Genomic DNA, 24937 nt, shown 5'->3' with positions numbered 1-24937 from the left:
GTAACATTGCGGGGCAGCATCCTGTCGCCCAGCAACCGGCTGCAGGATCATGCATCTGTCCCTGGATTTGCCCCTTCAGCATCCCCTCCTCACTTTAGCCCCTGGCTCTGGGCACCCCAACTTCCAAGGGAAGACATGGAAGGGCCTGAGGAGAAAGAGAGGGGTTCCCGAGTGCACAAATCCTTAGGGAATGATACATTGATGGGGACAGGAGGCACCACGGGGGGCTTGTAGTCCAAGAAGGCCCAGAGTCTGGCCTGGGATGGGGGTTCAGCGCCATGAAATTACAGCTCAGGAGTAATTAACACGTATAAACAAACCCGCCACTTCCTGCTAATTAATGACTTGGTATTTTTATTTTCTCTTCCTCGTCTGTCTCATTGTCTCCCAGGGAAGTGGGGACTGGAAGTCCTGTGTCCCTAGGGGGAGCCTGCCTGGGAGGGACTGAGGCAGAAAAGGGGCACCCTTGAGTCCGGGAAGTTCCCTTCTCTGCCCCTGCCCTGGACATTTACCACATCTGACTCCACCCCAAACTTGGGTCTCTGCGGAGGGGAGGAGGGCAGCTGGGGGGAGGGGAGAGGTGTTGGGGGGTCTGTGGGTGGGAGAAAGGGGCAACTTGATCTGAAATTCAAGCCACTAACCACTTGTCTCTTGTTTCCCCGTCCTTCCTGTCCTCCCCATCCAATCTCCCTTCCCTTCCTCCACCTCTCTGTATTTTTCTGTCTGTTTGTCTGTCTGTATCTTGCACACCCTCTCCGGGTCCCCTGTCCTCCCCTGTCACCGGTGGTCACCGGGCAGGTTGGGCCTGCCTGCACCTCCTCCCACCTTCCTCCCCTTCCCCACCCCTCGCCCCCTCCATGGAGAGGAACAGACCCCTCTTCTGTCCCTTCTAACCCAGGTCCCTACCCGTCCCCCTCCTCCTTCCTTTCCCCGCCCCCTCCTCCCTCCTGGGGCGAGGGGGGCCTCCCTCCCTCTCCCCCCTTCTCTCTCTCTCCGAGGGGGGGGTCAGGGGAGGGAGGGGGGGTCCCCCAATCAGCATGTGGCTCCTGGCGTTGTGTCTGGTGGGGCTGGCTGGGGCTCAACGGGGAGGAGGAGGTCCCGGCGGCGGCGGCGGCGGCGCCCCGGGCGGCCCGGGCCTGGGCCTCGGCAGCCTCGGGGAGGAGCGCTTCCCGGTAGTGAACACAGCCTACGGGCGAGTGCGCGGCGTGCGGCGCGAGCTCAACAACGAGATCCTGGGTCCGGTCGTGCAGTTCTTGGGCGTGCCCTACGCCACGCCGCCCTTGGGCGCCCGCCGCTTCCAGCCGCCGGAGGCACCGGCCTCGTGGCCCGGCGTGCGCAACGCCACCACCCTGCCGCCCGCCTGCCCGCAGAACCTGCACGGGGCCCTGCCGGCCATCATGCTGCCTGTGTGGTTCACCGACAACTTGGAGGCGGCCGCCACCTACGTGCAGAACCAGAGCGAGGACTGCCTGTACCTCAACCTCTACGTGCCCACTGAGGACGGTAAGGGCACGGGCACAAGGCCGGGCACCCTGTGGACACAGCCCACAAACGCACACGCAGACCCTCAAGCACAGGACCGACTCCTGCCCCTAAGCTGGGCCCTAATGGGCAATGAGGGGCAGTATGTCCCTGCAAGCCTCCGCGCATCTCCCAGGTAAGGGTGCCTGCTTCTCAGGCAGTCCTAGGAGCATCCCATAAATAGCCTCTTCCACAGCAGAAACTCTTTGTGCCCCAGAAGGAAGGGTAGCTGGCATTAGGTCAGGCTCGCCCATCCTCTCCCTAAAGAGGCACACTGTCAGATACTTAATGTTGATGGCTGGTGTTCAGGTGGTGGATGTCTCCATGGCTTGCTCAGTCACTCCAGCCTTACCCCTGCCTTCTCCTACTTAACTACATCCACATTTTGCTTCCAGCCATACCACGCAGAGCCCCATCCTCAGGCCCACCTGCCTTGACTTCTCTCTATCATATGGCACCTATCAGTCCTTTATCTGAGTTGAGAATCCTTGTGAGGGGCACTCAGTGACTTCTTATGGGAGAGTTCTGTCCTCAGAAACTTACACACAAAGGTCAGGGAAGCTTCTTCCACTCACGCCGGTCCACACACAGCACAACAACCCATCCGAACATTTTCCTTGGGGCTGAGACGCTGTTCTTGTGAATGAATTCCTGTTCACCCCAGCACCTGCTCCCGGATAGCTTTCCACTCAGCGACCTTCTGCACACCAAGATTAATCAGAACCTCTTCTACGGTCTGCAACAGATCCCAGCTACCCAAGGGTGGGACCACAGCATCACAAAGAGCCCCCACATTACCCTTCTGACATACAATCTCACCGTTCCAAGACATTTCAACACCTTCACGGAGCAGACTCCGCTGCACGCTTCCTCCAGCAACTGTGTCTGGTAACTTTACATTCAGGCCCGGCAATAGGAGCCCCTGCGGAATCCCATACGCCTGCACTGTGTACTAAAGTTCTACAGTAACTGAATCTCAACTGCTCCAAATGACCATTTGCCTAGTTGACCGTGTGCTCCAATATCTTAACAGTTACAGCTCCCAACCCCTTCACAGAGTACACAACACATGCCCAATACTTCCCTGAAATGGTATTCCCATTACTCACACAGACTCCAACTTTCCAGTATCCCTGGATGCAAATTGTGTGCTCTGGTCATGCCCACATGTGCATTTTATGCCCACATACCCTGCACACAGACTTGTTGACAGGTGTCGACAGCATCCTCAACACTTCATTTACTCCATCTCCTGTCTGGAGTTCACCCTTCTGAAAGGTCCAGTACTAACAGCTTATACCTTGCACCAAGATTCCTCTCCTGCCAATCACAGAATGACTCATATGCCTTAACCTGTCCATTTCCATCCTCATCTCGCTCATATGGACCAACTGCTGCCCCTCATTCCAGCCCTGCAGACTAGTGAGTTCCCCTCCCCCTGTAAAACCATGACTTCTAACAACCTCGCCACAAGATCTTTCTGCCCTTTCACTTAGGAGTTCTTCACCTTAATATCTCCCACAGATGCCCCACAACACTACTCTCCATTGCTCTCTCTCTCTCTCTCTCTCTCTCTCTCTCTCTCTCTCTCTCTCTCTCACACACACACACACACACACACACACACACACACAGAGAGAGAGAGAGAGAGAGAGAGAGCGCACACACGCCCGTGCATGTGTGTGGTTTTTTTGAGACAGGGTCTCACTCTCGTAACCTAAACTTGCCTAGAACTCACTATGAAGCCCAGGCTAGCCTTACACTTTTGATAATCTTCTTGCTTTAACCTCCTGAGTGCTGGGTTTACAGGCATGAGCCGCCATGATCGATGCCACCCACATTTTCACATAGGCTTATCCACTCATGTCTCCCTCTTGGGAGCTTTCTCATCACTGCCGTGTGAAACACCTGACACTTCTCACCGCTGGACTGTCCACTCCATCTCCACACAAATTGTCTCTCCCCTGCCTCCGCACTGCTCATTCCCACACCTTCTGTATTTTTAGCCTTTGCATATTGCAGACCTGACTGGGGCCTGGCACATCAGGTGATCTCACTGAATCTTCACACCAGCTCCAGGAGGAAGTGGTTCGCACGCGCACGCGCGCACACACACACACACACACACACACACACACACACACACACACACACTTCATAGCTTTACGGTCATGAATAGCCTGCTGACTTCATCCCTACCCATATCCTCTCACGAAATAGAGACCCTGTTCGCAAGTGGATCATCGGTTAGTTAGTCGGTTAGTGCTAGCCTGAGCCTCGTTGACCCATCCCTCCTTGAGCTTTGGGGAAAGCCAGTCAGCGTGGGGAACTCCCTGAGACTGTTCAGATCCAGCGCTCCCCTGACTAACCCCCAAATCCAGAACGGTCTGGGCTCTGGGCGGTCTGGGACTTTTCCTGATGTTAGGACCATTTTGTCTCCCCGCCAACACCTACTTCGTGTGTCAGACCGGCCCAAGCGCTGCTTCCTGTATGCTGTTGGCAGACGAATATCCCCAAGGGGGAGGAGGGCTCTTTAGCAGTGGACCTAGGGTGGGGCTGGTGATCCTGTGGGGGAGGAAAATCACAATTTGGTGGGGAGGAGAAGAGGCCTGGGCAAGGGAGGAGGTTGGTGGGAGTGTGGAGGGGATAAGTTGGAGTGGAGGGCAAGACCTGATGACCCCTTTCCCTGCTCTGCCCACATTGGGGAACTGGGACAAGAAGCCAGGCCTGTGAGTGTGGATGGAAGAGAAGTACTGGTGGGTGAGGCTGGGTAGATGGGCAGGTGGGCAGCCCTGGCTGATGTACCACAGCCCCTCAGTCGGCAGCAGAGGGCTTCTGGAGGCAATGAGCTACTGAGCTACGGGGTGGTCTGCCCCCAGCCCATCCTACCCTCTGATGCAAAGGGAAGCAGAGTCCTCTCTGCGCAGCCTCCTCTTACAACCTGAGGTGGGCAGCCCGTAGCACGTGGCTGGCCCTGAAAGGAGCCTGCGTGAAAGATGGCCTGGGTGGCAGGCCAGCCTTGGTGTCCCTGGGCTCCCCTCCACCCCCTCCCCCTAACACTATTTCATTTCCAGCAAATAGCAAACACACCAAAAAGCCAAATCCTTTCCACTTAAGTCCCTGTGTCTCAAGAGAGCCTCAGCCCACTCAGGCACCCCACCCCCAAACCCACCTTTTCTTTGGGGCATGACTTTTTCTGGGGAGGGGAAAAATTGGGTTATAGAAACGTTTTTCTCTTTTCTTGGTTTCTTTTTCTTGCAAACAAATTTTGCTTTTTTTGGCTTATTTTTTCTGCCTCTCCCCACCCTCCCCTTTTCTGCTTTCTCTCCTCCCCTCCCCATCTACCACCTCCCCTGACCCCCATCTTTCCCCACAAAATTGTCCTTTTTTCTCTGTTTTGTGTTCCCGGTCTTAGGTCCGCTCACAAAAAAACGTGACGAGGCGACGCTCAATCCGCCAGACACAGGTAGATTTAAAAATCCCGCTGATGCATGTGGTTGCTTTGAAGAGGACGTTGATGGCCCTGCCCCTAACTAAATGTCCCTATAGCCCTCAAGGCCCCTCAGTCGTTCTCCCAACTAAAAATGAAAAAGAAAAGAAAAAATTTAAATAATTGGAAAAAAGAACTATGAAAACTTCAAACAAAATTTGAACAATGTTGGACCCACTAGTTAACCTGTGAGAAAAGCTAGCCACGGTGAAAGTGAGGTGGGAGAATGAAAAGGAATTGGATTGCCAGGGAAAAAAAATTGGACAAGATGTTGAGAGTTTGAAAGAAATCTGGACTGTTTTGCAACATGTGAAATGTACCATTTGAAAAAAAAAAAAGTTTTAATTTGAAGCAAAATAATATTTGAAAAAAATGGACAAATTAATGACATTAATCAAAACATCAGAAACCTGTTACAATTTCTAACCAAAAGCCTGCCAGATTTAAAAAAAAAAAAATGTAAACATCTGAAACAAATCAAAGAATTTGGAAATTTTTAAAAACAGGGCCCAATATCTTGAAGTTTCACTACAAAATTTTGAAATAACGCAAAGAATTTTTTTCTTGTTTTCTTTTTTTCCCAAATGGAGCTTTTTGTTTTTTCTTTTCTTGTTGAATCTGCCCCAAGAGCTTCTTGCTTTTTTTGTTGTTGTTTTTTCTTTCTTTCTTCTTTCTTGACCCTGGTTTTTGTTGTCGGTTTTGAAATCTTGTTGCCCCGCCCCTCTTCCTGCTCCTTCCCTTTCTAACACCCTCCCCCCACACCGGGAGAGGGCTTGGGGGAGGGTGGGCGAGAATGAAGACATTTAGGACAGGACCCTGGAAGGAAGGACATTGTCACCAGCCCGCCCGCCCGCTGGAGACTTGTGTCAAGTTAGGGCTGGAAGCGGTGGCGGGCTCTTATGGGTGGACACAGAGAGAAGTCCAGAGACTCAGAGAAGATCTCAGAGCAGGAGGCAGAAAGCCAGCCTGGAGGCTTGGAAAGGGCATGCATGCCCTATGGCTTGCAGGTTGACCTTCTGTGTTGGCACAGGTGCTGGCTATGAGCTGTAGGGGCCCAAACCTGGCTCCCATGGCAGGTGTTAAACAAGAATTCTGCCACTGAGCATGCCCACCAAGTATGACGAGAGTTCGAGTGAGCTGGAGTTGACCCCAGCCTTGGGACTTCAGTGAAATCAGGGTAGCAGCGGGGAGGTAGGCCGGAGTCTTGAGGACCCCGACAAGCCCTCCAGACTCCCACGCACCCTCTAAGAATGTTCATTCCTTAGCCCGGTCCAGAACTTCCTGGCCTTGCTGCCTGGGGCACCTATGGAGAAGATTCTTCTAGACTATGGCAAGCGGGCTTCAGTGGAGGACAGGCCAGTTTGGAGGGCGGGGAGTCCAAGAGTCAGAGCTCTACTCTGACTTCATTAAGCAGGCTCTTTCCCACACTGCCTCCTCCTGCCACAGTAATTAGGCTGGGGGTTGCCATGGTAACTGGGGAGGTGACCTAGAAAGGAATTAGGGCGGGGAGGAGACCAAGCCCCCAGGGACCCTAGGGCCTGGCACCCCTCACCCACAGACTAGGGTGCCATGTGGAGCTGAGGCCCAAGCCTGAGTCTGAGGCGATGCCAGGACCCTCCCAGCACCTCCAGCCCTAGTCCCAGCCTTGGTCGGCTCTACCCAGGAGCAGGAAGGAGTTTTGTTGTGTGTGTGGAGGGGTCCCTGGCTTCAGCAGAAGCCCTGAGGAGGGCCACTTCCTACCCTTGGCCTCTGTTGGGCCTCTTGGAAAGTGTGCCCAACATTTGGTGAAGTACTTGGAGTCATGCTAGCCAATGATGAAGAGGAGCCTTCCTCTAGGGTTAGCTGGGGAGGGAGGGAGGGGAATCCGGTCTTGCCCCCCCGCCAGGGATGGTAGTGACAAGTCTCCCGAGCTCCAGGCTGGTCCTCAGAAGGCCTGGGAGCTCCGAAAGTGCTGCTTCTGGTCTGACTGTGTCCTTGTCCCCGATCTCCTGGCCCACCTGCCACCCCCTTCCCACGCAGATATCCGGGACTCTGGGAAGAAACCAGTGATGCTGTTTCTACATGGCGGCTCCTACATGGAGGGCACTGGGAACATGTTCGACGGCTCAGTCCTGGCTGCCTATGGCAATGTCATCGTAGCCACGCTCAACTACCGTCTTGGGGTGCTCGGTGAGGGTGGGCAACCAATTCTTGGGGGGCAGAGTCTGGGAGGCAGTGCTGGTGGGCCTGGTCCTCCCGAGAAGAGCCTTAGAGACTTAGAGTGCACTGAGCTCCCTGCAGAGGGGGTAGGGTCGATGCGGCACCTCCAGGGAGCCCCTTCTTTCACCCCTAGGTTTTCTCAGCACTGGTGATCAGGCTGCAAAAGGCAACTATGGGCTCCTGGACCAGATCCAGGCCCTGCGCTGGCTCAGTGAAAACATTGCCCACTTTGGAGGTGACCCTGAACGCATCACCATCTTTGGGTCTGGTGCGGGGGCCTCCTGTGTCAACCTGCTGATCCTCTCCCACCATTCAGAAGGTACCAGCCGCCTCCTCCCCTGCCTTCCCTTTCCCTGGACCCTACCTAGCCTCTCCTTCTTAGGGGCTGATACAGTCTAGCCTGAGGTCTGCCTGTCCCACCAGGACTCTTCCAGAAGGCCATTGCTCAGAGTGGCACCGCCATTTCCAGCTGGTCTGTCAACTATCAGCCGCTCAAGTACACGCGGCTGCTGGCAGCCAAAGTGGGCTGTGACCGCGAGGACAGCACCGAGGCTGTGGAGTGTCTGCGCCGGAAGTCTTCCAGGGAGCTCGTGGATCAGGATGTGCAGCCTGCCCGGTATGGGGGCGGGAGAGGGCTGGGTTCAGGTCTGTACAGGTCCTAGCTGGTTCTGAGGAGATGGCTTGGCGGCGAGAAGTTCCTGGGGACATTATAGTGGGCAAGGAGAAATGGGCTCCAGACCCCCCTAGTGGCTGTCCCTTAGCAGCCTCCCTCAAGTGAAGGTCACCGCATCACATAGCTCAAGCACAGGGTTTCACAGAATGCTTTAGGTGGCTATCCAGAGAAATCCAAACGCCATGAAGGACTCTAAGAGTCTTCCAGTCGTGGAGGAGGGTTTTCTAGGCAGAGGGGAGCACCCGTGTATGACTTAGGAGGCCATGGGTCTAGAGGAGGCCAGAACTGGATGGTGAGACCTTGCCCCCTTCTCCGCAGCTACCACATCGCCTTTGGGCCTGTGGTGGACGGCGACGTAGTTCCCGATGACCCCGAGATCCTCATGCAGCAGGGAGAATTCCTCAACTACGACATGCTCATTGGTGTCAACCAGGGAGAGGGTCTCAAGTTCGTGGAGGACTCTGCAGAGAGTGAGGATGGCGTGTCCGCCAGCGCCTTTGACTTCACGGTCTCCAACTTTGTGGACAACTTGTATGGGTATCCGGAGGGCAAGGACGTGCTTCGGGAGACCATTAAGTTCATGTATACGGACTGGGCTGACCGGGACAATGGCGAGATGCGGCGGAAGACCCTGCTGGCACTCTTTACCGACCACCAGTGGGTGGCCCCGGCTGTGGCCACTGCCAAGCTGCATGCCGACTACCAATCCCCCGTCTACTTCTACACTTTCTACCACCACTGCCAGGCCGAGGGCCGGCCGGAGTGGGCTGACGCCGCCCACGGGGACGAGCTGCCCTACGTCTTTGGGGTCCCCATGGTAGGCGCCACCGATCTCTTCCCCTGCAACTTCTCCAAGAATGACGTCATGCTCAGCGCAGTGGTCATGACCTACTGGACCAACTTCGCCAAGACTGGGTGAGGGCCAGAGGGCCCAGGGGGGGCTGGGTGGGACACCCCTGTGGGCTGAGGTCCCTTTGCCGTCCCCGGCGGCTTCTCCTTCCCACCTCGCCTCACACAGCCACCACGCCTCTAGGAAGACACTGGCTCTTACCTCCCCTTGCTCTCCTGAGACAAACTGCGTTTGTATTCAGGCACCGAGGGTCGGGGACTCACTGGCATTAGGAAGGTCCCCGTCTTTTCTGGGGTGGACTTTCTGGGTGGCTTTGCCGTGGCCGCTGGCTGACCACCTTGATCTGCATCTGAGTGTAGAGGGTTTGGGTTTCTGTCTGTCTGTCAGGGCGTCTGTCTCTTTCCTGAAGTCCACTGACTTCTTTGCACGCTTTGGTTTTTGTCTCTGGACTGCTCTCCCCAGGGCTGTCTTCCTGTCCCCTGGCTGTCTCTCATGGGCCCTTGTCTCTCCGTTTCTGTCTGTCTGTCTGAGCTCTGTGTCGCTGGCTAACTCTTCTAACTTCATCTCTGTCTCTGCAGTCTGTCTTCATAATTTTTGGGTTGCCCACCTGTTTCTCTCTCTCTCTCTCTCTCTCTCTCTCTCTCTCTCTCTCTCTCTCTCTCTCTCTGTGTCTCCTCTCCGCCCCCCCCGTCTGTCTGTCTGTCTCTCTCTCTCTGTCTCCTCTCCGCCCCCCATCTGTCTGTCTGTCTCTCTCTGTCTCCTCTCTCCTCTCCCCCGTCTCTCTGTCTCTGTCTCTCTGTGTGTCTCTCCTCTCTGTCTCTGTCTCTCTGACAAGCTCTCACTACTTAGCCCAGGCCCCCCCTCTTGAGTGCTGGGGTTGCAGGCATGCACCACCATGTCCAGGCTCTTCTAGCTCTAGAGGTGCAGCCCTCTCCGGGTCTCCGAACTTCTCCCCCCTCCTCCGCTGCGGCTGCTCCTCAGGAGCCCCCTCACCCTCACGCCTCTCCTTGCCCTCCTGTGCCCACAGTGACCCCAACCAGCCGGTGCCACAGGACACCAAGTTCATCCACACGAAGCCCAACCGCTTCGAGGAGGTGGTGTGGAGCAAGTTCAACAGCAAGGAGAAGCAGTACCTGCACATAGGCTTGAAGCCGCGCGTGCGCGACAACTACCGTGCCAACAAGGTGGCCTTCTGGCTGGAGCTCGTGCCTCACCTGCACAACCTGCACACGGAGCTCTTCACCACCACCACCCGCCTGCCGCCCTACGCCACGCGCTGGCCACCCCGCACCCCCGGCCCCGGCACTTCCGGCACCCGCCGGCCACCCCCGCCCGCCACCCTGCCGCCCGAGTCCGACATTGACCCTGGCCCGAGGGCCTATGACCGCTTCCCTGGTGACTCGCGGGACTACTCCACGGAGCTGAGCGTCACCGTGGCCGTGGGAGCCTCCCTCCTCTTCCTCAACATCCTTGCCTTTGCCGCCCTCTACTACAAGCGGGACCGGCGGCAGGAGCTCCGGTGCCGGCGCCTTAGCCCACCCGGAGGCTCAGGCTCAGGGGTGCCCGGCGGGGGCCCCCTGCTCCCCACGGCCGGCCGGGAGCTGCCTCCGGAGGAGGAGCTGGTGTCCCTGCAGCTGAAGCGGGGTGGGGGTGTCGGGGCGGACCCTGCTGAGGCCCTGCGCCCTGCCTGCCCACCCGACTACACCCTGGCCTTACGCCGGGCACCGGACGATGTGCCTCTCTTGGCCCCGGGGGCCCTGACCCTGCTGCCCAGTGGCCTGGGGCCCCCGCCCCCGCCCCCACCTCCTTCCCTCCATCCCTTTGGGCCCTTCCCACCTCCCCCTCCTACTGCTACCAGCCACAACAACACGCTGCCCCACCCCCACTCCACCACGCGGGTATAGGGGGCGGCTTGGGGAGGCCTGCCTCCCTCACCCTCCCCAGCCCAGGCCACTTGAAGGCAGGGAGGAGGACTTGGCACCAGGCTTTCCCCCCCACCGTGGATTTGTCGGACGCCGAGGAGCAGCGCTAAGGTGGACATGGGATTCCTCACTGGGATGCAAGTTTTTCCCCAAGCAGAGAAGCCCATTCTCTTCTCTGGACCTGGGCCTTTGAACACCTGGGGGTGTCTTTGCCCTCCCTCGGGACACCAGTCTTCGGTGTGTGGCAATGTGGAAGTCTTTTTTTCCCACGTGAAGGTTGCTTTCCTCATGAGGGGGTGTTTTCCCATGTGCAGGGTGAGGTGTTTTGTTTTGTTTTGTTTTTTGCCGCCCTGGACACACGTTGGCCCCCCTCAAAGAATTTCTGCGGAGATTTGTACCCCAGAATCCTGTTCCCTCATGCCTTTGCCCTCCTCCCCACCCCACCCCCTGGAGACCCTGGAAGTGATGTGTTCACATACAGTGGCCCTTGGCCACACCAGACTATACAGAGTGATGCCTGGGGAAACAGCAAGGAAATCACAGGCCCCCTGGACCCCTCTCCCCTCCACCCTGAAAAGCATGTTTCTCCCCCATGGCACAAGTCAGGTGAAGCATGTTCTCCCTGGAGGCCCCCCGCCTTCCACAGACAACACAGATTTCCTGCCAGAGGAAAGGGAGGAGATCTGTGCATCCCAGGACTGCCTGGAAACTTACCTGCCCATGGTCCAGGACACATTTCACGGAATGGAAACATGTTCTCGCATGTGGATGTGTGTTTCCCAGGCAGAGGGTCCCGCTCTCCCCAGCACTTCCCCGCATCCCCCCGCACCTCAGGCCCAGCACACAATTCCTCCTGACAAGGCAGGTAGGAACAGACTTCAGACTGACAGATGCCACGGGGAAGTACACACTTGAAGGGAGATGCTGAGGTGGGAGAATGTGGGGGCATGGCACATGTCACACACGAGGCCATGCATGTTTGACCTAAGCCCTCACGGGGCCTGAGGACAGCTTTCCCTCAGTCCTTGAGATCATTGCTCATCCGTGCCAAACTGGTTAGTGGGGTTGGGAGACTCAAAAATGTGCCAAGGATCCCCTAAGTCCTAGTCCAGGGAAGGGAAATGCCAAGGACAGGTGGCAGCTAAGTCCCCATCCCTCATGTCTCAGCCCCATGTCACGTCTCCGTATCCGCCTTTGTTCCTCATTCTCCATCACTGGCTCCTTCTTCGACGCTCTCCCCATCTCAGGGTCAGACCAGCCCGCTCTCTTCACCCTCTTTGACCTGCCTCCCCTTCCTGATTGGCTGAGCTGAAGGAAAGGAGCCACAGAAGGGGGAGGGGAGGAGCCAGGGGAAAAGGTTACGCGGAGAGGTTGGGGAGAATGAGGTCAGCTGCACCGAGGAGGAGCAGATGGAGGGGGCCGTGGAGGACAGGGCTTGGGCAGACACCAGCAGGAAGGTTTTGAAAGGCAATGTGGGAAGCAGCTGCCCAGAGCTCTTTGTGTTTGGACCTCTGGGGACAAGAACGATGTCAGGAAAGGTTTTAAGGGACACCGGTGGAGGTGTGACCGAATACTCATGTATTGTGTGGCTTTCCGTGGGATGTTAGTGCCAAACTTGTAGAGGGGTGGGGTGCTGTCTTCTACTGATGCCCAGATCCAGAATCCTTGGTCTTGAGTCCCCTGTCCTTTTCCCGCCTTCCACCCATGGAAACGAAGTTCTTTTCTGGCCCATTCCCCTGCCTGGTCTAGCAATTCTTGGAACAGCCATGCCTTCCAAATGCTATCAACCTGGGCCCTGAGCCCTGTAAGTGGATTCCTCAGAGCTGGGGTGTGAGGGGGAGGGGCTGGGGGACCCCATGATACAGCCACGGACTCCAATGCCCAGCCCCTTTCCAAACAATCCCATGTCCCCACCCCAACCCTTTGCGGCTCTGTACACATTTTTAAACCTGGCAAAAGATGAAGAGAATATTGTAAATATAAAAAGTTTAACTGTTGGTGTGTCTGCTGTTATGTTAGAAGGGGGGGGGGTGCCCAGCCCTGGTTGTGTCTGTTGGAAGGTGGTGGGAAGTAGTTCCCCTTTTCAGGAAACTCCTGAGATCTGAGGGGAAATAGCAAGAGTAAGGGTGCTTTAATGACGGGAATGGATGGCTGAGGTAAAGACAGGATGATCAAATAGTCACAAACACTTGTAAACATAGCATCCAGGCGGCTGTTGCGGAGGGATCATGAACTCAAGACCAGCCTGGACTACATGTCTTTAAAAGAAAAAAAGAAAGAAAGAAAGAAAATGCTGAACTGGAGAGATGGCTTGGAGGTTAAGAGCACTTGCTGTTCTTCCAGAGGTTCTGAGTTCAATTCTCAGCAACCACATGGTGGCTCATAACCATCTGTAATGAGATCTGGTGCCCTCTTCTGGCCTGCAGGGACACATGCAGGCAGAATACTGTACACGTAATAAATAAATGATTTTAAAAAAAAGTGCTAGACATGGTGCGCACTGTAATCCCAGTAGATAGGTAGAGACAGGATCAGGAGTTCAAGGTCACTCCTGGCTATGTAGAGGCCAAGATCAGGAGATGTGTGTGTGGAGGGGAGTGTCTAGAGTCCGGTGTTGTTTTAGAAGGAAGAAGAACCGAAGAGGGCAGATGCCCAATGGTTAGAGAGTCTGTGGGCTCTCCCAGGAGGCTGACTGTAAGGTAAAGGGTTTGGTCTCTGCCAAGGTCTGGACTAAGGCTGAAGGGTCAATCCTGGGCATGGCACCTTGAGAGTATCACCTTGGCACATTATGAGGGAAAGCCTCAGCATCATTGTGACCCGGTCACTCTCAGGACCCCTCTGGGTCAGGCTAGCAGGTCACTGGGCACTAGGGTTAGTGGGTTGGGGGCCTAAGGGCCCTGGTGGCCCTAGGGACCGCCATGGCCATGGCTGAGCGGTCACGGTCTGAGTGGGACTCCTATCAAAACCCCAACAGCAACAACTGCCAGGACGTGGGAAACTCCATTCTGATACTGTTGGGTCTCATCATCTGTATTAACATTGGCATCAATTTGGTGACCCTGGTCAGGGATGGAAGGGGTGGCTGGGGTGGCTGGGAGGCAGGCCCGGTTACGAGAACCTACTCGTGGTCACCATGTCCTCCTGTACCTAGCTCTGGAGCCGACTCCGCATCATCTTACACCGAATATTCCATATCATTTGTGAGAAAGGTAAGAACGGCGAGAGGTTGGGGCCTAGGGGAAGCAGAAACCAGGCTTCTGTCCCACCCGACCCTGAGCTGTTCCTTAATGGCTGGAGCAGCTCCTCTCCCAGAGCCCCACCTTACCTCTGTGGAGAAGCCAGCCTCTCCCTCCTCCACAGAAACTACTCAACTATACTCACCTGGGAGGCAGATCCAGCCCTTGAGGAAACAGACCTACCCTGAAGTCCATCTTCGATGTACCATGGACCCCATGAAAATGACCGTGACCCCCCCACCCACTCGTCGACACCGCCGCAGAGCTTCCCAGTCTCGCCGTGCCCACCGTGCCCACCGGCCGACAGCTTGGGCCCCTGACACCGATGAGGAGAGGCCTCCGCATCAGTGTCAGGCCATCTGCTCCCGCCACTGGGATGGTCCTAAGGACTGGGAAAGCTTCCAACCCCTGCAGGAGATCTGGGAACCCTGGACTCAGGATGGTCTAGAGCAACCTCCCCAGACCATCCGTTTCCAACCAACGGTAGAGGGAAGGCCTCTCAAAACAGAGATCCGGTCAGAGCAGGGCCTAGAGGCCTATGTGTATACTGTGAACCCTCCACCTCCCAACCCAGAGGCTTTGAGCCATAAAAACAATGGGGTGGGGCCAGGGGCAGGTGCTGAGGGTGAGCAAGCACCGTGCCAGCCTGCCTCACCAACCTTCCTGGGTCCAGCAAACATCCCTGAAATACCTCGGCGCCGTTCCTCGGGCCGAATAGTGTATGATGCCCGAGATGTGCGGCGCAGGCTTCGAGAACTGACCCGCGAGGTAGAAGCTTTGTCTCACTGTTACCCCTTGGTTTCTGGATCCAGCACAGTTGAGGGGACAAGCAAAGATTGGGTGTATCGTCCCCTGAAGGGAAGATGACTGGGGGAAAATAAAAAGGAGAGAGGACGTAGTTTGTGGTAGTCTGGGGGAGGGTCCTCAGAGTGCCCAGAATCCCTGGTTGCTGAGAATGACTTCCCTTGAAACAGGGCCTAGAGAGCCCTGGGGACCCTTGTCAACTTCTTGCCTTCATAGGCCCTGTCCTGAGCCCTTCTCAAGGCCCTTCTTGGTTCCAAGACTCCCAACTGCCTCTACCCTGTTTTCTTTAGTGCCCAGAGAAGCCACCAAATCCAGCCAGATCCCCAGGCAGTCCTGAACTAGAGGAAAGACCTCAGGCCCCACGGACCTAGCTCAGCGGTCTGAGGAGCCCAGGTTTAGGCTCCAGATCCAACAGAAACAGGGGTCCCTCTAATGCCCTAGTTTCTTTGGGCAAAGATGTTTTCGATGGAGGGTCTCTAGGCCCTCATGATCTTCCAGGCAAAACCTGAAGTTCCTGCAACCCTTTTGAATAGACTTAGAAGCAGTAGGTAAAATAATAGGGACACTCTTAAAGAGACGCCGTCCCTAATGTCTCAGGCTTGTGTGGTTTTATGCCTCATATGGTTACATGTCCACAAAGGGAAGGTGGAGGCTTCAGTCAATTGACTTGCTTGTGGCCACAGACATCAGGGACCATGTTCACAGCCTTAAGACCTTCTACCCCCACATCCCCATTCCTGCTAGTGGATCAGCCCAGCCTACATTTTACCACGTGACCTCCAAATATTCCATCCACTGGCCAGAAGAGAAACGACTCCTGTCCTGCTGTCAGACTGGCTGAGATTCTCCTAGGCATGTGCACACATAAGCTTGGGAACAAGAGATCATGTGACCCCAGGCTGAAGGTACTGGACATCACCTTTCATACTAGATGGATTCCTGGAATGTGAGCATATTTTCTGTGAATCACCTTGTCTGTTTACATCCAGCTGGAGTTATTGAAGTTGAGTGGTAGCACAGGCCTGTAATCCCAGGACTCGGGAAGCTGAGGCAGGATGATCACTGCAAGTTTAAAGCCAGACAGGTTTACATACCCAGTTCTAGGATAGATGGGGCTATGATAGCAAGATACCAACCGTATCAGGGAAACAAAACACACGAACGAAAGGTGATTGATCATTTCAAGTTATTTTTATTCTATGGGCACATGGTAAGCACGTACTGTGTATTTGGAGACCATAAGAAACACCTTTCCTCCATTTCTGCTAAATAGTTTGCTGTAGGAGACATTCTTGATTGGCAGATGGAAGCAGGAAGATCAAGGAGTTCAAGGAATTCCTTAACTACGAAGTTTGCCAAGGTCACCCTGGTTTACATGAGACCCTGTCTCAAAAAACAGGGGAAAATGACTGTTGGCAGGGGTGGGGTGGGGAGGTGGGGGGCGCCTGCCTCTAATCCCAGCACTCTGGAGGCAAAGGTAGAATGCTTGTTGCAAGTGCAAGGCCAGTTTGATCTTGAGTTCCAGGCCAGGAAGGATTACATAAGACCCTGTTTTATCTTTATGAGACAGGGTCTTCTTACTGTGTGGCCTTGAACTCATAGAGATCCGCCCTGCCTCTGCATCTGGAATGTGGGTTAAAGGCATGTGCCACACCATACCTGGCCTCTCTTTTTCTTTTTCTTTTTAAAGATTTTTGTTTTTTAAATTAGATGTCTATGTGAGTGCAGATATGTGCACTTGAGTGCAGTTGCAGTGGAGTCCAGAAGAGGGCGTCGGATCCTCTGGAACTGAAGTTCTAAGTAATTGTGAGCCACCCAACCTGAGTGCTGGGAACTAAACTTGGGTCCTCTGCAAGAGCAGTACGCACTCTGAACTGCTGAGCCGTCTCTATATCTCCTGCTAGATTCATCAAAACAAACGCAAACAACCCACACTTGCAATCTGGGTGTTACATTCATGACAAGTGATTGTTAACCTTTGTCATATCAACAATTACATCATTTTATACTTTGTTAACTGTGTGGACTGTTTAATTTTTTTTTTCTAGTGCCGAGTAAACGTGTTTGGCAAGTACTCTACCTCTTCACTACACTGGTGTGTGTGTTTGTGTGTGAGATTTAGATGGTACCACTAGCTCCAGGAGGGCCTGGAACTAGACCTCTTCTTGCCTCAGCCTCTCCAGCAGCTAGGCCTGACAAGTCCATGCTTTTCATCGCTACCATGCTGTGCTGTGGTTTTTGGTGGCTTTTCAACTTGGAGTAGGGGTGGATTGATGGGCAGACAGTTTCTTGGGAAGGAAGGAGGACCACCGTGGATGTTGGTAGTGGGCAGGGACAGCAATCTCAGCAAGGTGGACGTCTGTGTGTTGCTGAAGCAAATGAGCCAGCGCTGGACACGGACGATTAGGACGAGGAAATGGTCGGGATGGGGAAGAGCAGGCACTGCTAGGTGTCGTCGTCATCCCTGTCGATGGCGACCTCAAAGCAGGCACGAGATGCGACATATCCACAGCCTACACGTGTGGCCGTGTGTCAGAAGAGCAATGAAATCCTTTATGGATATTTTGACTCTGTGAAGATTGTCTCATGACTATAGCTGCCATACTTTCTGATCAGGAACCAGACGTGGGGTTAAGAGTGGAGGCGGGGAAGACTGAACTCCAGTACCTGGGGGCCATGTTCTAGCAAATGGAAGGCAAAGGATAAAACTTGTCATGCAAGGGGTCACATGAGTGAGTGAAAGAGCAGCCACCTCTCCATTATGACTCCAACCTGCCTCATTATGACCTGGCTCCCTCTCCCAGACAGTAAGCATCTCTCGATACTAGCATGGATACAGTGTGGGGTGGGTGGGCTGGGTGGGGGGGGGGTTGGCCCAGGTGGCCTTAGGACCCCCCCACCATGGAAAACCAGCTATGGCCCGGCACCCTGGGATGCTGCAATCAATACCCAGACAGCCCCCAGGATGCTGAAGACATCTTCTTCCTGCTGCTGGGTCTCATCATTCTCGTCAACATCGGCATCAACGTGACAACTGTGGTCAGTGGTTACTGTGGCTCACCCGTAGGGATGAAGAAGGCTGAGTAGAGAAGCCAGCGACAGGCTTGCTCCACTTGCAGAGATGGGTGGGATCGTTGGGACTGGAGATGGTATTAGAAAGCCGGTCTTCACTCCCATCTCCCCACCACCCCCAGATGTGGCATGGGCTCCAGAACGCCTTAGACAAGATGACCTTTTGGATGAATCAGAACAGTGAGTATGCTAGACAATAGCCACACACACACACACACACACACACACACACACACACACACACACGGCTCCTAAAAAAAAAAAAAAAAAAAAAAAAAAAGCACCAGGGCCAAGCGTTCTTAACCCTGAACTTTTCGGCTCTTGTTCTGCAACAGAAGTAGTCCAGGCTACCGAATATCCCCCGAGAGCGCTCCCAGCCAACATCCAGGACGTGCACATCCATTGCATCCTGGACCCTGTACAAGTGAAGATGGCGCAACCCACACACGGCTCCTCTTCCTACCACTATCTCCGTCAGCGCTATAGCGGCAAGCATCGCCGCCGCCGCAGGCGCTGCCGCAGCCGCCACCCACCGGGCAGCCACATCCGCTTCCCACCGGGCCGCTACGGCCACCAGCGGAGGCTTCGAAACAGCAGGCCGCTCTCCCGCCGCTGCCTACCCTTCTGCAAGCAACCTCAAAGCCACAGGACGTCACAGCCGAGGCCGCTGCCCTTTTTTGACCTGGAAGACCGGGATTCCCTTCCGGAGGACGACCAGTCCTGCCCGCACCCCAAACACCCGTCCCGGGGCTGGGGCGGTTTTTATAAGCCGACGCGTCTGGCCTCCAATGTGGGACTGTGGGGCCGCCAGGGCGGAATCCTGGCCAGCCTCCCGTTGCCCTCTCTCTACCTGTCCCCGGAGCTGCGCCGCCTGCCCAAGCGGGTAGAGGCCAAGTCAGAGCTGAGGCTGCAGACCTTCGGCCCCCATTACTCCCAGTCCCGGATTTGGGGTAACGTGGAAGCTGAGCAGTGGGCCTCATCCCCGGCACCCGCCCGCTGGCTGCTTCCTAACCCCTCCTGGGTCACTGTGGGCTACAGCCCTTTCTCTTCAGGGGGGCACGTACCCCACGATGCCTGGGAGCAGCGGCGGCGTGGGGCGGAGGGCTCTGAGCCACCGGCGGCCTTTGTGAGCAGGAACCCCAGGCCAGAGGCCCAGGGCTACCGGGAGCACAGCTCCTCCCAGGCCTACCGGCAGAACCTCCCTAGCTACACTCACAGCCAACCCAACTACAGCCCGCCGCAGTCCACCGGACACATGGGCTACAGCTCCCGGGAGTCCCACGAGATCCGCAGGCGGACCGCCGACTGGACTGACGTCTTCCCCTCCCGGCACCCTCTGACTACTTCTACCTCGCTCACGGCGCTGGGTGAGACTTCCTACCAACGGGCCCCAGCTGCCAGCTCCGGCCTGATGATCCCTCACTCCTCTCAGGCCTCGCCTGAAGTGCAGGGTTCTGATCCAACTCCGCCTCCAACCACCTTTATTCCGCTCAGTCGGAATCCAGGTGGCAATGCCAGCTACCAGGTGTATGACAGCCTGGAGCTGAAGAGGCAGGTCCAGGAGAACAGAGGGCGGGCTAGCTCATTGCCACCACCGTCCACCTCGGCCTCAAGGCCGTCTCTGCACAGGAGTCGGACGGGGAAACTTAACTGACCAGCACGCGGATGTGGGCAGTGGAGCGGGGCATGGAGAAAGGAATAAAGAGAAAGAGTGGAGAAACCCTTGTTGGTGGTTTGGAAGTGCCTCTCCCTTCATCAGCCTGGGATTCCTGATGTGAGAAACCAGCCGCTTCCTTGGCATGATGCTCCCGCCTGTAGCCCCCTCTCGATCCTGTCTGAAATGTCTTAAACTGCAAATCACCTTGCTTCAGTTCTTCCTTTTCCCCAAAGGGACTGACCCAGCTCTGCTCAAGAAACAGATCAGGACTTAGAGAAGGTGGCTCTTTGGCTGAGTGCTGGCTGCTTTTGCAGAGGACCTGGGTTCGGTTCCCAGCACCCACGTGGTGACTCATAACCATTTGTAACTCCAGTTCCAGGGGGCCTGATGTCCTCTTCTGACCTGCATGTATACCAGGAATACATGTGGCACACATATATGCAGTCGAGACACTCATATACATAAAATAAATTTGGGGGGGGGGAAAGGGAGAAAAAGAAACTGAGGTCAGACACCAGGCAGATAAAAGCTTGGGGCCAAGTGTAGGAAGAAGACCAAGGCTCTAGGTTTCAGCCAGGTCCCTGAGGTCAAGGGCTTCCCAGTCTTAGGCGTGCGTGATCAGGGGGTGAAATTCTGGGTTTTCAACTGCGGGAGTGAAGGCAGGAGGCAAGTTTGAGCTGAGTGAATCACAACACTCAGGGGGAATGGTTGGTAAAAGGGAGAGGTGCTGGCCAGCCTAAGGCACAGGTTACCCAGGCTTGGTTACCAGGGAACTTCATTCTGGGCTCTTCCACCAGCTCATTGTGATCCCAATCACCTGCCCCATTATGACTCAGTCCTCCTCCCCTCCCCCACTAGGGGAGTCTGCCTCCCAGTATGTGGGGGCTACGGGGCCTAGGTAATCCTGGGACCCCCTGTCATGGGTGAACAAGTCTACCATGGAGCCCAAGCATGCTCTGGCACCAACCTCAGGAAATGCCAGGATTTAGGAGATTCAATTCTTCTGATTCTGGGCAGCTTCATCTTGCTCAACGTGGGAATCAATGTGGTGACTCTGGTCAGGGCAGGGTCTAGGCAGCAGGGCGGAGGGGGCTCTGGGCTTTGGTTGTTTGCTTTGAGACAAAGTCTCACTATGTGGCCCTGTTTGAATCCCAAACGTAAGATCTTCCCGCCTAGGTCTCCTGAGTTCTGTAATTATAGGCATGTGCTACCATGCTTATAGCCTGAGAGCCGGGTTGTTCCAGGGGCTGATGTGGGTGGGCCGTTGGGATATGGCCAGAGGAATGTCGGCCTTCAGGGCTCACCGCACTTCTGGGCTCTCCTTCCTCTGCTTCCCTCAGCTCTGGAAGCATCTGAAGAACTCACTGCGGATTCTATTCCATCACTTTTTCCCCAAAGGTGAGTGGGCTCCTACAGGGTCTCCTGGAGATGTGACTTGTCCCCTTTGTCACTGTCCCGATGCCCACCTGGGCACCCTGTCCTTTCCCGTCCTCCTCTCTCTGCAGACAAGCAACCTGCTGATCTAAACGGCCGACCCATGTGCACGCGTTGTACTGCAGACCCCAAGAACCTGTACTCAAGGATTTCTTCCCGATTTCCCCGCCGCCCCAGTTTCCTGTTTGGGCATGCCAGTCACTTTGACTCTTGGGTACCAGACACAAACGACGAGAACATTTCTAGGTGCTGCTGGATGCCACCCCAGTGCGGACATGGCAGAGCTCCCACGGAAGCTCCATGGGAATTGTGGAAAGAGGGACCAATGGGAGCTGGGGAAGCCCCTCAGGCCACAGTCATGAAGATCCAGGATCCTTTCTTTTCCAGGCCAGAGATTTCTCCCCAGATTCCAAAAATACACAAGCTGAACATGGTTCCACCTTCTTCACCCCAAGAGAACAAGACTAAAGCACCAGATGACAGTCCACCCCATGCTCAAGCCCAGGCTCTAACCTATTCTTCGACCAACACCCACGAGCTCCCCTCCGCTCCGTCCCAGACTCAGACCTCAGAACCCACTCAACTCAGGGCACAGGGTCTTGAGCACACCTCAGCCTATACCCCACCAACCCACGCACCTGATTTTGTCTCAGCTCCTACCCCAGCCCTCGGTGAAGCCCCAATACCAGCCAATGCTTCACCCCCAACCCCATCCCATAACCCAGCCCCCACCCCATCCTATCCCCCAGCCCAGGCCCCAACCCATAATCAAGCCCATATCTTGGATCAGGCCCCGCCCCGTATCACACTCCAGGTACCAGCCCCAACCCAAGCTCAGGGTTTAGCCCACAGCCCCGAGCAACCCTCAGCCCATACATTACCTCAGTCCCCAACCCAGGCTCGTGCACATGCTGCCTTCCAGTCCCCAGGCCGTGACCCAGTCCAAATCCTAGTACACACCTTGACCCACCCCCAAGCTAATGTCCCCGAGCAAACAACATCTCAAGCCTCCACACATGCCCCACCCCATTCCCTCCTTCATTTGTACGACCGCATCCCAGGGCCTAGGCCGACCCCTGCCCCAGCCCCTGTCCCAGCCCGCTCCCCGGCCCCTGCCCTAGCACTGTCCATGACCGTGACGACGACTCAAGCCTCTGCTCATGTCCCTGTCACCACCTCTAACCCTACTCTACCTCCCGTTCCTTCCATGCTGGCTACCTTTGACCCCGGCTTCTCCACTGGCCACATGGTCTATGATGCCCTCAGAGTAACGCAGAACGCCTCCGAGAACTCGAGGTGTTTCAGGAAGGCTCGAACACCCTCTCCAGGCCCCAGGAGGTGAAGGGCCTGGTAAATTCTGGTCCTGCTGAAGAGACACAAAAGCAGCATGGTGGGGGCCGTGCTGAGCCTCCTGCCGGGCCTATACTTGGTTACCTGAAGTTGGGGACCATGGACTGGAAGACCTCGGACAATGCCAAAGAGAAGTTCCCCCAGCCCAAGACCTCCCTTGACTGTGGCTTTCATCCTTGCTGCTCTGAGACCAAAGGCGAAGACTCCCAGGCTCCAGTCTACCCCAAGTTCCTGGTCTACACCCAGAACGCCACTCCCTCTAAGCCTTGTTTGCATACTCCAAGTGCTGCTCAGAGCACACTGCCCGGCACCCCACCTCCGTGCACTCTCGCTCTGCCGCTAGTTTCTCCCAGGACATTTGCTGTTCCTCAGTCGAACCCTCAGAAGCACTCCAATTTACCACAAACTCCCACCATTCTCTCAAACTCCAAGTCTCCTCAGACTGTCTCTTCCCCTCATTTCTCTGTCCCTTCTCAGTTCTCCACCATTTCTCAAACCTTAATCCAACCCCCAAACCCTGAGAATCAAAACCTTAACCAAGGCTTTGGCCTTCAAAAGACCCCATCCCTTGCCAAGGAATCTAGAGTTCCCAGGAACCCAGGCCTTACCCAAGTTCCAGGCCTCCAGAAGAACCCAAGCCTTGTCCCAAATCCAGGCCTCCGGAAGAACCCAAGCCTTGTCCCAAATCCAGGCCTCCAGAGGAACCCAAGCCTTGTCCCAAATCCAGGCCTCCAGAAGAACCCAGGCCTTACTCCAAATCCAGGCCTCCAGAAGAACTCAGGCCTTACCCAAGATCCAGGACTCCAGAAGAACCCAGGCCTTACCCAAGATCCAGGACTCCAGAAGAGCCCAAGTCTTGCCCCAAATCCAGGACTCCAGAAAAACCCAGACCTTACCCCAAATCCAGGACTCCAGAAGAATCTAGGCCTTACCCAAGATCCAAGACTCCAGAAGAACCCAAGCCTTACCCAAGACCCAGGCTTTACCCTGAATCCATGCCTCCACAAGAACTCAGGTTTCTACAAGTTTCCAGGCTATACTCAAGATCCTTACCTCTGCATGAATCCAAACATTTCCCAAGACCCTTGCCTTCAAAAGAATCTAGGTACCACTCCAGATTCTGGCTTGAGGAGTTCAGTTGCTATCCAAGATGCCGGTGCCCTTAGGAACTTAGGTTTCATCCAACCTTCCAACCTCCACAAGAATATAATATTCAATCAAACATCTGGTCAGAGGACGTTGAGCTTTATGCAAGACTCTGTTGTCTACAGGAATGGTGCATTAACCCAAGACACTGTAATCAACAAAAATAAAGGTCTCTCCCCAGTAGGGGACCAAAAGTGGCCAGACTCCTCTCACAATTCTGGAGGTAACAATGTTTCAGGAAATGTACAACATCCAGGAATCTGCAGGAATGTAGGCCTTACCCAAGACTCTAGACCACAGAAGAACCCGTGCCATACCCAAGACTCTGAAATTAACAAAAACTCAGGACTTACCCAGGACTCTAGTTCCCCCAAGAGCCCAGGCCATGTCCAAATCTCTTACCTTCACAAGAGCTCAGGTTTCACACAGGACTCAGGAGACTACAAGAATTTAGGCCTTACTCAAAATCCTGGAATCTACAGAGTCCCAGATCTAAACCAAGACACCAACTCCCACAAGAATTCCTGCCTAATCAATGTCACCACAGCAGAAAGAAGATCAGACCTAAACCAAGATGTTGGCATTTACAGTTCAGAACATGGCCGAGACCCTAACCTTCAGGAGTGCCCAGCAATCAATCAAGATTCTAGCAATCACCAGAACCCGGCACTTGGCCAAGGCTCTGGCTTCAAGACTTCAGGCCTTACCCAGCAGGTTGGCCCCTGTAAGGACTCAGGCCTTACCCCAGAGTCTGGCCTCAACAAAAAAACCACCTTTGCTCCAGGTACTGGTTCTGCCCAAGTCTTGGGCCCACTTCAGATACTAAAGCTGGCATCTTCCCCAGTGAAATCCCTTGTATGTAAAATGAATCCTCAGAAGGACAATACAGAGCAGCAGGTGTCCTGGACTTCTGTCCCAGTCAACCAAGGCCCCTGCCCTTCCAAGGCCCAAGTGCTCTCCCCTGACCTGAAAACTTTGTCAGAGGTACCTGTCCTAATTGAGCTGCAACCACCCTCCCGGCGGCTAGACAGCCAGGACTGGGTGTACCACGCTGTAGATCCCGTCCCGTCAGCCTGCCAGAAGTATCGCCAGATGTCTATGCCTCCCAAAATCAACTGGAAGCCCCACTGCCCTGGACCAGGCACCCGGACAGGTCATGTGGTCTTTGATTCCCGCCAGAAACAGTTGGCAACTGGCAGGGATAAGTGTGAGGCTCTGTCTCCCAGGCGCTCTCGCCAAGAAGCACTTAAAAACTCAGAGGAGACCCAGAAGGAATGGGGATATCAAAATGTGATGAGGACCTTGAACAAAGAGGGGGCAAATATGCATCAGGAATAAAGAGGCAAGAGAATCATTCTGTGGTTGTTTGAGGCGCTTCATCCCAGCACTACTACTTGTATTGACCATCCTCATCTTAAAGAGACATGGAATTAACACGTCCCTATTCTTTCTCCACAGCTCCATAGTCAAGCCCTTTCTCTTCCAGGCTCAAGAGCTGTGTTTTAGGGAAAAAGATAGTAGCCACTATCCAAATGTGACTCATAGGATGTCAATTAAAACTGAAAATTCTCACCAAGCATTGT

General features: G+C 55.0%; 4 protein-coding genes and 1 long non-coding RNA gene across 6 annotated transcripts; 4 read left to right on the top strand and 1 right to left on the bottom strand.

Annotated features, from left to right (window-relative positions):
• Nucleotides 1-954: 954 nt before the first annotated feature.
• Nucleotides 955-12652, top strand: Nlgn2 (neuroligin 2). 2 transcript variants are annotated; one of them, XM_028869472.2, is made up of 7 exons: nt 956-1503; nt 4937-4987; nt 7031-7180; nt 7344-7529; nt 7634-7826; nt 8202-8798; nt 9761-12652. In XM_028869472.2, exons 1-7 carry the CDS (start codon nt 1038-1040, stop codon nt 10635-10637), a joined length of 2520 nt encoding a protein of 839 aa, XP_028725305.1. In that variant the 5' UTR covers nt 956-1037; the 3' UTR covers nt 10638-12652. The 2 variants fall into 2 exon arrangements, with proteins under 2 accessions (XP_028725306.1, XP_028725305.1); XM_028869473.2 differs by lacking the exon at nt 4937-4987 and having other exon boundaries at nt 955-1503.
• An 845-nt stretch (nt 12653-13497) lies between these two features.
• Spem1 (spermatid maturation 1) lies at nt 13498-14789 on the top strand. The gene is made up of 3 exons (XM_028869561.2): nt 13498-13717; nt 13807-13864; nt 14016-14789. Exons 1-3 carry the CDS (start codon nt 13574-13576, stop codon nt 14756-14758), a joined length of 945 nt encoding a protein of 314 aa, XP_028725394.1. The 5' UTR covers nt 13498-13573; the 3' UTR covers nt 14759-14789.
• A 2431-nt stretch (nt 14790-17220) lies between these two features.
• LOC119086994 lies at nt 17221-17883 on the bottom strand. The gene is made up of 2 exons (XR_005090407.1): nt 17757-17883; nt 17221-17376 (listed from the first exon to the last, which is right to left on the bottom strand). It is a non-coding gene; the product is annotated as an uncharacterized LOC119086994 (long non-coding RNA).
• Nucleotides 17529-19488, top strand: Spem2 (SPEM family member 2). The gene is made up of 3 exons (XM_037201223.1): nt 17529-17734; nt 17890-17947; nt 18103-19488. Exons 1-3 carry the CDS (start codon nt 17597-17599, stop codon nt 19419-19421), a joined length of 1515 nt encoding a protein of 504 aa, XP_037057118.1. The 5' UTR covers nt 17529-17596; the 3' UTR covers nt 19422-19488.
• A 399-nt stretch (nt 19489-19887) lies between these two features.
• On the top strand, nt 19888-24931 carry Spem3 (SPEM family member 3). Its single transcript, XM_028869327.2, is given in 4 exon segments — nt 19888-20481; nt 20765-20822; nt 20930-22165; nt 22168-24931. Coding segments are annotated over 4 exon segments (3957 nt in total). The 5' UTR covers nt 19888-20343; the 3' UTR covers nt 24693-24931.
• Nucleotides 24932-24937: the final 6 nt, after the last annotated feature.

This window comes from Peromyscus leucopus, chromosome 8b, assembly GCF_004664715.2.
Source record: "Peromyscus leucopus breed LL Stock chromosome 8b, UCI_PerLeu_2.1, whole genome shotgun sequence".
Classification (NCBI taxonomy): domain Eukaryota; kingdom Metazoa; phylum Chordata; class Mammalia; order Rodentia; family Cricetidae; genus Peromyscus; species Peromyscus leucopus.
Note: the sequence above shows the minus strand (reverse complement) of the source record. Positions and strands in the feature narration are given on the sequence as shown.

Excerpts from the sequence above, each read along its gene's own strand:
- Nlgn2 (XM_028869472.2), top strand. The coding sequence starts at position 1,038 with ATGTGGCTCCTGGCGTTGTGTCTGGTGGGGCTGGCTGGGGCTCAACGG. Across the intron at positions 7,530-7,633 it reads CCTCTCCCACCATTCAGAAG|GACTCTTCCAGAAGGCCATT; the intron begins GTACCAGCCGCC and ends CTGTCCCACCAG. Across the intron at positions 8,799-9,760 it reads ACCAACTTCGCCAAGACTGG|TGACCCCAACCAGCCGGTGC; the intron begins GTGAGGGCCAGA and ends CTGTGCCCACAG.
- Spem1 (XM_028869561.2), top strand. The coding sequence starts at position 13,574 with ATGGCCATGGCTGAGCGGTCACGGTCTGAGTGGGACTCCTATCAAAAC. Across the intron at positions 13,718-13,806 it reads GCATCAATTTGGTGACCCTG|CTCTGGAGCCGACTCCGCAT; the intron begins GTCAGGGATGGA and ends TCCTGTACCTAG. Across the intron at positions 13,865-14,015 it reads CCATATCATTTGTGAGAAAG|AAACTACTCAACTATACTCA; the intron begins GTAAGAACGGCG and ends CCTCCTCCACAG.
- Spem2 (XM_037201223.1), top strand. The coding sequence starts at position 17,597 with ATGGAAAACCAGCTATGGCCCGGCACCCTGGGATGCTGCAATCAATAC. Across the intron at positions 17,735-17,889 it reads GCATCAACGTGACAACTGTG|ATGTGGCATGGGCTCCAGAA; the intron begins GTCAGTGGTTAC and ends CACCACCCCCAG. Across the intron at positions 17,948-18,102 it reads CTTTTGGATGAATCAGAACA|AAGTAGTCCAGGCTACCGAA; the intron begins GTGAGTATGCTA and ends GTTCTGCAACAG.